General features: G+C 48.0%; 1 protein-coding gene across 2 annotated transcripts in view; it reads left to right on the forward strand.

Annotated features, from left to right (window-relative positions):
- The window catches only part of anxa6 (annexin A6), a 105,994-nt gene that overhangs the window by 43,281 nt on the left and 50,635 nt on the right, over positions 1-12,078 (forward strand). For both annotated transcript variants that reach the window (XM_072590293.1, XM_072590295.1), the window contains exons 8-13: positions 156-212; positions 1,671-1,764; positions 2,569-2,664; positions 6,473-6,531; positions 9,682-9,804; positions 10,914-10,972. In XM_072590293.1, the coding sequence (XP_072446394.1) occupies positions 156-212; positions 1,671-1,764; positions 2,569-2,664; positions 6,473-6,531; positions 9,682-9,804; positions 10,914-10,972 (488 nt within the window). The remainder of the gene's footprint in view (positions 1-155; positions 213-1,670; positions 1,765-2,568; positions 2,665-6,472; positions 6,532-9,681; positions 9,805-10,913; positions 10,973-12,078) is intronic.

Raw genomic sequence — 12,078 nt, forward strand, 5'->3', positions numbered from 1 at the left:
TTTTCCACCCATTGTGACTGATGAATGTTCGTTGGGAAATGAGTTGAAAGTACAGGTCTAATTGGACAGCAGGAAGGGCCTCCTACTTTCTTGGCCCAGCAAATAAAACTTCAAGTGGCATTCCTCTTTGGTTATTCGATCCCTTGTTTTTCCAGGGGACCAGGGAAGCAGATGATGTAGTGACTGAGGATCTCGTGGCTCAGGATGCAAAGGTAGGTGCAGTCCGTGAGCTTGGATCTCCAAACTGAGCCTTCGCTCATCTCCCCAGCACCGACCTTGCCCATGTGATTCTCAGTGTTTGGGCCCAGTGTGAGACCAGGCTGCGATGCTGATGTAGGCCCAATGGGGACACACAGGGAGTGGTGGCACAGTCGGGTTTGGGCCAGTCTGGTACCTGGAGGCATCGGTGACATCTGCATTGGCGAGGTCTGGTGAGGACTCATAGTGGCAGGGGTGTCGGCGTGGGTGACCTATCCAGGGGCGGGGGATATGGCGAGGGGAAATTGTGCCTGACCACTAGGCCCAAGACCCCATAATGGTGCACTATAAAGGAGAAAGTGAGGATCGCAGATGCTGGAGATCAGAGCTGAAAGTGTGGTGCTGGAAAAGCACATTAGGTCAGGCAGCATCCGAGGAGCAGGAGAATTGACGTTTTGGGCAAAAGCCCTTCATCAGTTGTTGAACACTTCTTACCTTTATTTCTTTATTCTTCTGCCTTTTGGCTGTGTTTTCTTTGTTTTAAGATAGACAGTGGCAACACCTTATAACAGTTTTCACTATATATTGTAACAAGAAACACATGATAAATAAATTAAATCAAAACAGTGATGGCTGTAGCTAAGGTCTGAAGTTTGTGGGGGAGGTGGTTCAGGGAGTGATGGCATAGTCGTGTTATCTCTGAACTGGTAATTGAGGGACCCAGGCAATGGTTATGGAGGTCTGGGTTCAAATCCCACTGTGGAGGAATTTTAATTCCAGATATTTTTAAAATCAACATCTAAGGATAACTGTGAAATCATTGTAAAATCCCATTGGGTTACCCCTGAGGAAAAGAAATCTCTCATTCTTACCTGGTCTGGCCTGCATGTAACTCCAAACCCACTGCAATGCGGTTAACTCTTCATTGCCCTCAGAAATGGCCCTAGCAATCCCCTACCGTTGTAGCAAACTATTGAAAAGGACACCGGGACAGTAGGACACACTCAAGAGGGAGTTACCCTGGAGCCCTCAGCATTGACCTCATGAAGTCTCACAGCATCATGTCAAATATCGGCAAGGAAATTTCCAGCATGACACACTCCAGGTGCTCCGGTTCCCTCCCACAGTCCAAAGATGTGCAGGTTAGGTGGATTGGCTGTGGGAAATAACCCCATAGCGTCCAGGTTAGATAGATTAGCCATGGGAAATGCAGGGTTATAGGGATAGGGTAGGGGTTTGGGTCTGGGTGGGATGCTCTTTGGAGGGCCATTGTGTTCTCGATGGGCCGAATGGCCTGTTTACACATAGGGATTCTATGATTCTCTGATAAAACGTTGGGGAATATGCAGGAAAAAGGAAGTGGAACTGAAATATAAATCTGACTCCGAACTGATAGAATGGTGAAGCAGAACCGAGGGGCTGAATGGTCTCTTCCCATTCATTCCTAATGTTCCCCTGTTTCTGTTCCACAGGAGCTGTATGAAGCTGGAGAGTTACAGTGGGGAACTACAGAGAGTTCGTTCATTACTATTCTCGGAAACCGGAGCTATTGTCACCTTCAGTTGGGTACAGTGACTGAATGATTGAGTGTTTGATAAATAGCTCCTGATCTATCAATATCCCAGTGTATTAAACACAAACACCCATTCATGCCCCAAACTTTGTCAGCCCATTGGCTGAATCGGTTCCTCCATGTTAGAGCCATTTATCTTACAGCTTTCCATTGATGCTGGCCCCTAGCTACTACAGACAAGACCACCTCAAACAGAACAATCAGTGCCCCTGGTGGACAGGTGGCCCCACTGACTTTCACACTGTCACCCCTGTGTCCAAGTGGACGCAAGTGTATACATGTGTGTCTGAGCATACAGTGACCATTGTGAGAACACAGAAGCGTGTGTGTGTGTGTGGTCTGTGACTGTGTATATGTGTGTTCCTGTCTATGTGAGAGAGAATGTGTGCCTATACTGTGTTAAAAATCACACAACACCAGGTTATAGTCCAACAGATTTATTTGGAAGCAGTAGTTTTTCGAGTGCTGTGCACCTCCAAATCATGTATACTGTGTGTGTGTGCATGTATGTTTGCATATGTGTACCTGTGTGTTAAATGCCTCTCTATGAGAGAGAATGAGAGTGTGTGTATGTGTGTATCTACGAGAATGTGTGTTTGTGTCTGTGTGAGAGAGAATGTGTGTGTGTGAGAGAGAGAGAGAGTGTGTGTATGTCTGAGAGAGAATGAGTGTGTCTGTGAGAGAGAATATGTTTTGTGTGTGCCTGAGAGAGTATGAGTGTGTGTGTGCCCGTGAGAGAGAATGTGTGTGTGAATTTAATTACTGTCACTGATCTCACTACTTGCTATGTTCCTTAGTTTTCGATGAGTATCAGAAGATCGCTGGGAAGGAGATTGAAGAGAGTTTGAGGGGTGAACTCTCGGGTGACTTTGAGAAGCTGATGCTTGCCGTGGGTAAGATTTAATGTGCTTCCTGAGTGCTGGAGGTTAAAAAGCCTGGTTTCCTAGCTAATTGAGGGCATGTAACCTGTATGCTAATGTTGTCAAGCTGGGGTTGGTTAAGTGAAATAGGAAATTAGGTGAGGGGTGGGTCAGTGAAGATGCCATGGCAGATATTGAGGAGATATTTCCAACATTTGGTGCAGGACAAGTAAGACTCAAGGAGAATTTATATTGAACAGAATATAAAAATCATTGAAGAATTATTTTTTTTAAAAGATGGACATAAGAGTATGAGAGATATCTAGAAATATAAAAGATAACAACAAGAAATTCTACAGGTCTTTAAAATGGAAAAAGGAAACTAAAGTGAACATTGGTTCTCCAGAGAGAGAGAGTCTGGCAATTAATAATACAAAATAAAGAAATGGCCAGTGCATTGACATTTCATGTCTGACTTCACTCTAAAACAAACAAATAACATTGCAGAAATAAATAAGTGTGGTAGCACGGAATATAAACATTGATAAATGGGAGACTAGATTTGGAAGCTTTTTGTCCTGCACTCATCAGAATGAGAAGGCAAGAAAAAGACACTGATTTATACAAGATGAGAAGAAGCTGCTGATTGGTCAGGCCATCACTGCTACAGAGATGTTGTAAGAGCAGTTAACTGTCAATCTTAATTGTTAGACCAGGCAGGTCAATTCTGCCGAGAGACTGTTAAGGTGCAGTGGTAGTGTCTCTACCTCTGAACCAGGACACCTGGGTGCAAGTGCCACCTGCTCCAGAGGTGCGTCATAACATCTCTGAACAGGTCGATTGGAAAATATCTACAGCATCTGCTGAGGGAAAGTAAAACTGGTTTTCTACAGGCTTCAAGTGGCCATGATCACAAAGCGCAGGGAGAGAGCTGGTATTGGTCTGTCCTGAATCACTCAGCCACCTGATCACATAGTTGAGGACTTCTATCATCAATAACTGGCCACTTGCGCTCAAACCAATTTTTGTTGCCGACTAGAGCTCCATTTGTACAAGATCCCCTTAGCTCCAGTTTGTCTGCAAACTAAACTTCCATTACTGCTTGAACAAGCAGCTGTCCCAATGATGCCTGCCATGAGGGTCAACTTACTTGCTTTTCAAAACATTCAGCAATCCTTACAAAACACTGGTTTTAAACGTCATAACTTGAAAGTGCCGGTGTTGGACTGGGATGGACAAAGTTAAAAATCACACAACACCAGGTTATAGCCCAACAGGTTTAATGGGAGGCACTAGCTTTCGGAGCGACGCTCCTTCATCAGACAACCACCTGATGAAGGAGCGTCGCTCCGAAAGTTAGTGTTTCCAAATAAACCTGTTAGACTATAACCTGGTGTTGTGTGATTTTTAACTTGGTTTTAAAAGAACATAGAACTGTACAGCACAGGAATAGGCCCTTCGGCTACAATGTAATGCCAAACATGATACCAAATTAAACTAATCCCTTCTCCCTGCCCCTGGTCCATGTCCCTCCATTCCTTGCATATCCACATTCTTATCTAACAGTCTCTTAACTTCCCCATTGTACCTGCCTCCCCCACCATCCCCTGGCAGCACGTTCCACACTCCTACCACTCTCTATGTAAAAAAACACCTGTCCCTCACATCTCCTTTAAACTATCCTCCTCTCACTTCAAATGTATGGCCCCTAGTTCGAGACATTCCAACTCTGGGAAGAAGATTCTGACCGCCTATCCCATCTATGCATCACATAATTTTATAGACTTCTGTCAAGTTTCCCGTCAGCCTCTGCCGCTGCAGAGAAAACTACCTGAGTTTTTCCAGCCTCTCCGTACAGCTCATACCCTGTAATCCAGGCAGCATCCCGGTAAACCTCTCCTGCACTCTCTCTACAGCCTCCACATCCTTCCTGTGATGTGGCAATCAGACTCGAACACAGTGCTCTAAGTGTGGCCGAGCCAAAGTTTTATAAAGCATGTTAGCATGCTCCACAAAGGGTTCTTTCTCATTTCAGTCCATAATTTTAAAAAGCGCGAAAATAAGAAGATCTGGTCCTTTTCATTACAAATTCCCTTTTCTTCCTACATAAAACTGTTTCAGTGGCACCGTCTATGCCCAAATGAATGGCATTGCCATGATCTAGCTAACACCTTTGTTGGTTGGCATGAGAGGTTTATCCTTGATAGAAAGATCACTAGCCTGCTAACCCTCCACCTACACCGATCCATTGTCCCCCACCCCCCCACCAAGAACCCTGGCTGACCCCATTTGATTCTCATTCGGCCCAACAAGTCCAAACCAACCCTCCGAAGAGTAACCCACCCAGCCCCATTGGACCGAAGGGTTTGTTTCCATGCTGTGTATCTGTATGACTCTTTGGCTGTATGAGACAGTTTAAAAATAAGGAGTCTCCCACCTCAAATGGAGATGATGAGAACAAGTCTTCTGTCAGTGGGTCGTTAGTCTGTGGAATTCCACTTGGTAGTGGAGCATGGGGCATTGAATATTTTTAAGATGGAGTTAGATTCTTGATGAAAATGGGAATGATGAAGCAGGATTTGAGGGCTGAGTGGCCTGTGCTGACTCCTAATCTGTATGTCCAGAAATAGTGAGTGTGAAGATGCTGCTCAATTCTCGATCAGCAGTGATCCTCCAGGCAGGCAGTTCGAGTACAGGAGCAGGGATGTTTTGCTGCAACTGTACAGGGGGACTTGGTGAGACCAGACCTGGAGAACTGTGTGCAGTTTAGTCTCCTTGTCTGAGGAAGGGTGTTCTGGTGATGGAGGGAGTGCAATGAAGACTTATTCCTGGGATGGCCGGACTGATATAGTTAGGACTATATTCAGCTTAGGAGAATGTTTGATTTAATTTATTACTGTCACATGTACAATGAAAAGTTTTGTATGCAGCAAGGATAGATCATGCCATACAAAGTGCATCAAGGTAATAAAGCAAAGCGAGGAATACAACGTTACGACTGTGGAGAAGGGGCACAAAGAGAGAGATCGATATTAAATGTAGAATTTGAGAGGTCCAAAGAGTGAGGGGTGATCTTGTAGAAATCTATAAAATTCTAACAGGATTAGACAGGACAGATACAGGAGGATGGTCCTGATGATTGGTGAGCCCAGAACCCGGGGTCGGGGGTAGGGGAGTGAAGTTACAGTCTAAGGATACAGGGTAGGCCTTTTACGATTGAGCTGAGGAGAAATGTCTTCACCAGAGAAAGGGGAGCCTGTGGAATTCTCTGGTTAAGGCCAAAACGTTGAATGTTTTCAAGGAGGAGTTAGATACTGTTCTTAAAGCTAAGGCGATCAAAGGGAATGGGGAGAAAGCGAGAACAGGGGACTGAGTTCAGCTATGATCCTATTGAATGGCAGAGCAGGCTCGAAGGGCCAAATGGCCTCCTCTTGCTCCTATCTTGCAGATTCTTAGCACAACATTTAACTCCTTTCACAAGGTGGTGTTTCTGGTTAACGACCCTGTCTTGGCCACATTGAAGGATCTACTGCTCAAGGAGAAAACCAGTGACTTACACCCGGACAGAATTATTGCTGTTTCAGCTGAGCATCCCAGTCTAGTTGTACAAGTGAAATTGGGGAGTTGGGATTTACTCAATTATTGCAACACTAGCCCTTGTAAAACACTCCGCACTGTGAAACCCTAACCTCCTTATCCTGTCGACCTGGTTAATCACTGAGATTATCGTCATGTTATTCGATCACGGCCCCCAGTTCAACTAAAATATTGTTTAATGAGCTTTCCCCATTGGGTAGAATTCTCTATTAACTTGTGCCTTTTTGCTTTTTGAATTCTGCAGTCCGATGTGCCAGAAATACCCAGGAATATTTCGCTTCCAGACTATACAAGGCGATGAAGGTAAAGCAGCTAAGGTCTACCACATTTGAACATAAGCAATAGGAGTAGGAGAAGGCCATTCAGCCCCTTCAACCATGCTGCACCCGCCAATAAAACCCTGGCTGATCTTTGACATTAACCCCCACACCCCTCTGCATTGTTGACAATTCCTTAGCATTTCCCAGAATAATCCCATCCTTCAGAATGTGCTTCTGAAGTGCAGATCCTTTAGTTATGTTGCAAATGTCCCAGTGTAATGAAAGACCTCAGGAACTTCCCAAATCAGTTTTCCAAGGTCTGTGGCTGACAGTGACTAGGGCAGGATTTATTGTCCGTCTCTAATTGCCTGGGAGCAGTAGGTGATTGTGACCTGTCTTCCTAAACCCTTCCAGTCCACATCTTGAAAGTAATGTTCTCTGGGTTCAACTGAACGACTTGCTGGGGAGTCACATCTCGGCCTCCCTGGTTAAGGACAGTAGACATTGTTCTCTTGAGGGAGGATAGTGAATCATACAGGTTTTTACAGCTATCCTACAGTTTCACAGTCACAGACTGTCTTTTTAATTTCAGAGTTATTTAATTTGAACTCGTTGCTGGTGCATTACCCCAATCCTCTCGATCATTAATCAAGTAACAAAGTCTGTCTTCTGTCTGGAAGAATCATTCATGTTTATATAGTGTCTTCCAGGACCATAAGAATTCTCCAAAGTGTTTTAACGCAAATACTAAAATTCAGGCACAATGCAATCAGTTTGCAGACAGGCTCCCACAACTTCTCTCACTCAGCACTGACGCTCTGACAGTGCAGCACTCCCTCAGTACTGACCCTCTGACAGTGCGGCACTCCCTCAGCATTGACCCTCCGACAGTGCAGCACTCCTTCAGCACTGACCCTCCGACAGTGCGGCACTCCCTCAGTACTGACCGTCTGACAGTGCGGCACTGCCTCAGTACTGACCGTCTGACAGTGCGGCACTGCCTCAGTACTGACCGTCTGACAGTGCGGCACTCCCTCAGTACTGACCCTCTGACAGTGCGGCACTCCCTCAGTACTGACCCTCTGACAGTGCGGCACTCCCTCAGTACTGACCCTCTGACAGTGCAGCACTCCCTCAGTACTGACCGTCTGACAGTGCGGCACTGCCTCAGTACTGACCCTCTGACAGTGCAATACTCCCTCAGCACTGACCCTCCGACAGTGCGGCGCTCCCTCAGCACTGACCCTCCGACAGTGCGGCGCTCCCTCAGCACTGACCCTCCGACAGTGCGGCGCTCCCTCAGCACTGACCCTCCGACAGTGCGGCGCTCCCTCAGCACTGACCCTCCAACAGTCCGGCACTCCCTCAGCACTGACCCTCCGACAGTGCAGCACTCCCTCAGTACTGACCCTCTGACAGTGCGGCACCCCCTCAGCACTGACCCTCTGACAGTGCAATACTCTCTCAGTACTGACCCTCTGACAGTGCGGCACTCCCTCAGCACTGACCCTCTGACAGCGCGGCACTCCCTCAGCACTGACCCTCCGACAGTGCCCGCTCCGTCAGCACTGACCCTCCGACAGTGCGGCACTCCCTCAGCACTGACCCTCCGACAGTACGGCGCTCCCTCAGCACTGACCCTCCGACAGTGCCCGCTCCGTCAGCACTGACCCTCCGACAGTACGGCGCTCCCTCAGCACTGACCCTCCAACAGTGCGGCGCTCCTTCACTACTGCACTTGGAGTTATCTGGACAAATCTCTGAACAGGGGCTTAAATCCACAAACATCTTACTCAGGTGCTCAAACTGAGAAATGTGAGATTGAACAAGATCCAAATTGAATCTGCCTTGTCATAGAGTCATAGAGATGTACAGCACGGAAACAGACCCTTTGGTCCAACTCGTCTATGCTGACCAGATATCCCAACCCAATCTAGTCCCATTTGGCAGCACTTGACCCATATCCCTCTAAACCCTTCCTATTCATATACCCATCCAGATGCCTTTTAAATGTTGTAATTGTACCAGCCTCCACCACTTCCTCTGGCACCACCCTCTGTGTGAAAATGTTGTCCCTTTTAAATCTTTCCCCTGTCGCCCTAAATCTGTGCCCTCTAGTTCTGGACTCCCTGACCCCAGGGTAAATACTTTGTCTATTTATCCTATTCAAGCCCCTCATGATTTTATAAACCTTTATAAGGTCACCCCTCAGCCTCCGATGCTCCAGGGAAAACAGGCCCCAGCTTGTTCAGCCTCTTCCTATAGCTCAAATCCTCCAACCCTGGCAACATCCTTGTAAATCTTTTCTAAACCCTTTCAAGTTTCACAACATCTTTCCGATAGGAAGGAGACCAGAATTGCACGCAATATTTCAAAAGCGGTCTAACCAATGTCCTGTACAGTTGCATCATGACCTCCCAGCTCCTGTACTCAATACTCTGACCAATAAAGGAAAGCATACCAAATGCCTTCTTCACTATCCTATCTACCTGCGACTCCACTTTCAAGGAGCTATGAACCTGCACTCCAAGGTCTCTTTGTTCAGCAACACTCTCTAGGACCTTACCATTAAGTGTATAAGTCCTGCTAAGATTTGCTCTCCCAAAATGCAGCACCTCGCATTTATCTGAATTAAACTCCATCTGCCACTTCTCAACCCCTTGGCCCATCTGGTCCAGATCCTGTTGTAATCTGAGGTAACCCTCTTCGCTGTCCACTACACCTCCAATTCTGACATCATCTGCAAACTTACTAACTGTACCTCTTATGCTCACATCTAAATCATTTATGTAAATGACAAAAAATAGTAGACCCAGCACCAATCTTTGTGGCACTCCACTGGTCACAGGCCTCCAGTCTGAAAAACAACCCTCCTCCACCACCCTCTGTCTTCTACCTTTGAGCCAGTTCTGTGTCCAAATGGCTAGTTCTCCCTGTTTTCCATGAGATCTAACCTTGCTAATCAGTCCTTGTCCAGTTGGAGAAGATAAACGGCAATTCAAGGCTCATGCATCAAACTGTTTACAGAGTGAATAATCACTGAAGTGCCATTTTGTCTCTCTCCTTCTCTCCCCTCTCCCTGCCGTCCCCTGTCTGTTTCTCTCTCTCCCTCCCTTCGATCCCCTCTTCCCCCTCCCCTCACCCCTGTCTCTCTCTCTCTCTCTCTCTCTCTCTCTCTCCCCTCTCCCCACAGGGGATGGGGACAAGGGACAACACTCTGATCCGAATCATGATTTCTCGCAGTGAGATCGACATGTTGGACATCAGGGAAGAGTTCCGGATGAAGTACGAGAAATCGCTGCACAATATGATAAAGGTGAGTGCCCATGTCCATGAGGCAGCTACAGCATGAGGTGGGCAGGTGGTCTCTGACCAATCTGGGACAATCAGTCATTCCAAGTGGATTCTCCTAGCGGCACTGCACCGCTCCGGGGCTGGGGGAGGCCAGCCAGAGCCCCTGCCCCTGTTTGTGAGCTATCCCCATGTGTCTGGGTGTGTGCGTGTCCACACATATGTGTTTGTCTGTGAATATGTTTCTGGGGATTAGTGTGTTTGTGCCCATGAGTGTCTCTGGGTGTGTCAGTGGGGAGGGAGGGGTGTGTGAGGGGGGAGGGAGGGGTGTGTGAGGGGGGAGGGAGGGGTGTGTGAGGGGGGAGGGAGGGGTGTGTCAGTGGGGAGGGGTGTGTCAGTGGGGAGGGAGGGGTGTGTCGGGAGGGAGAGGGTGTGTGGGGAGGGGGTGTGTCAGTGGGGAGGGGGTGTGTCAGTGGGGAGGGAGAGGTGTGGGGGGAGGGGTGTGTGTGGGCAGGGAGGGGTGTGTGTGGGCAGGGAGGGGTGTGTGTGGGCAGGGAGGGGTGTGTGTGGGGAGGGAGAGGGTGTGTGTGAGTGGGGGGGGTGTGAGTGGGAGGGGGTTTGTGAGTTGTGGGGAGGGCTAAGTTTAGGGGCTGGTGTGGATACATGTGGCTGTCTGTATTGTGGGAGGCGAGGACAGGACCCATCTCAAACCCCAGGCCCTATCACATTCCACTCCAAATAAGGCACATGACCCCCTCGGTTCAGATACTCACGGATGATGGGTAGACACAGAATATGCGCCTATCCCGGAGTGACCAAGTGAGCCAATCTCACCCACCTCGCCATGACTGGGCAGCTCCCTGATTGGCCAAGAATGAGGGCACAGGACAGCGGTGGTCTGGAACTGGCAGGCCATGGCTCAGAGGGGTGTGGGAGGCAGGCAAATGTACCACCTCATTGTGGGAGGGAGGCCGGGTGGAGACTGAGGGGGAGGGAGAGCACGGAGTGTAGCAGTTACCCTCATGACTGCCAGGATTCCCAGCAACCCCCACTGGGGACAGGAAGATGGAATATGGCCATGGTGTGTGCTACATTGACATATCCCCTGGATGACTGCTGTGTCCTTCCTTTCAGAGTGACACCTCTGGAGAATACAAACGAGCTCTGCTGCGGTTGTGTGGAGGAGATGATGAGTAAGTGTTCCCCTTCCTCCTGTGTGGGGGTCAGAGGTCAGTGCAGAGTGGTTCACAGTCTATTTGCATCTCCTTAATATTGAGGCCATTGACAATCCATTTGATGCCAGAGATAGTAGGACTAGGTAAACAGTTAATCAAACTCTGGGAAGTGTAGCTGATATAAAGTAGGGAAGCTCAGGGGGGATTGGGAGGTATGAACCTATTTCCTCCTGGTACACCAAATCCGGAACAAGGCAACAGCCTGTTCGAATCAGATCGAGCTGGATCATCGGGGGGCTCTTCAGACTATCTCCCAACAAGCTACAGAGATGAGGGTCAACAGAACGCTTCAAAAGTGAGATCAAGACATTTTCACTTGGGAATGTTATTAACCGTATCACAACCAAAACAGGTTAGTGTTAATATACAGTTCAGCCGTGACCTCATTAAATGCTCAATTCGGCTTGAGGGGCAATGGCCTTCTCCTTGTCCTACACTGCTACCGTCACAAGAATATAATAATAATGAAACTAATAATGAGCTTTCATTCTCAGACTGAATGGTTCACCTGGGCTTCTTCACCTCCTGTTGTATCCCCCTGAATTATTTTACATTCTGTCAGAAGTGGGTGGTCACACTGAGTTGAGGCTCGATTGGGTTGGGGTTGGAATGGCTTGGGTTGGGTTGGAGTTGGTCTGGGTTTGGGAGTAAATTGGGGTTGGGAGTGGGCTAGGAGTGGAGTGGGGTTGGATTGGGTTTGGGAGTGAATTGGGGTTGGGAGTGGATTGGTTCTGGATTAGATTCGGAATGGATTGGGGTTGGGAATGGATTAGATTGGATTGGGAGTGGATTGGGGTTGGGAATGGATTGGGGTTGGGGTTGGATTGGGTTTTGGAATGGATTGGGTTGGGGTGAAGTGGTGTTGGGATGAGTTGGTTTGATTGAAATCACTGGTGAACCACTGGTGAGAGGTGAGGCCATGGAAGATGAGGATGGAGGTTTGAATATTGACTAGTTGGTACATCAGGGAGTATAGGCAATGGGCAAACGTGACTTGGTACATCTTAAAATCCAGGCAGGCCATGGGTGATGGGGTGGGGTTAGGGTTTTGAAGTTGGCTGCCC

Source organism: Chiloscyllium punctatum, chromosome 20 (assembly GCF_047496795.1).
Source record: "Chiloscyllium punctatum isolate Juve2018m chromosome 20, sChiPun1.3, whole genome shotgun sequence".
Lineage (NCBI taxonomy): Eukaryota > Metazoa > Chordata > Chondrichthyes > Orectolobiformes > Hemiscylliidae > Chiloscyllium > Chiloscyllium punctatum.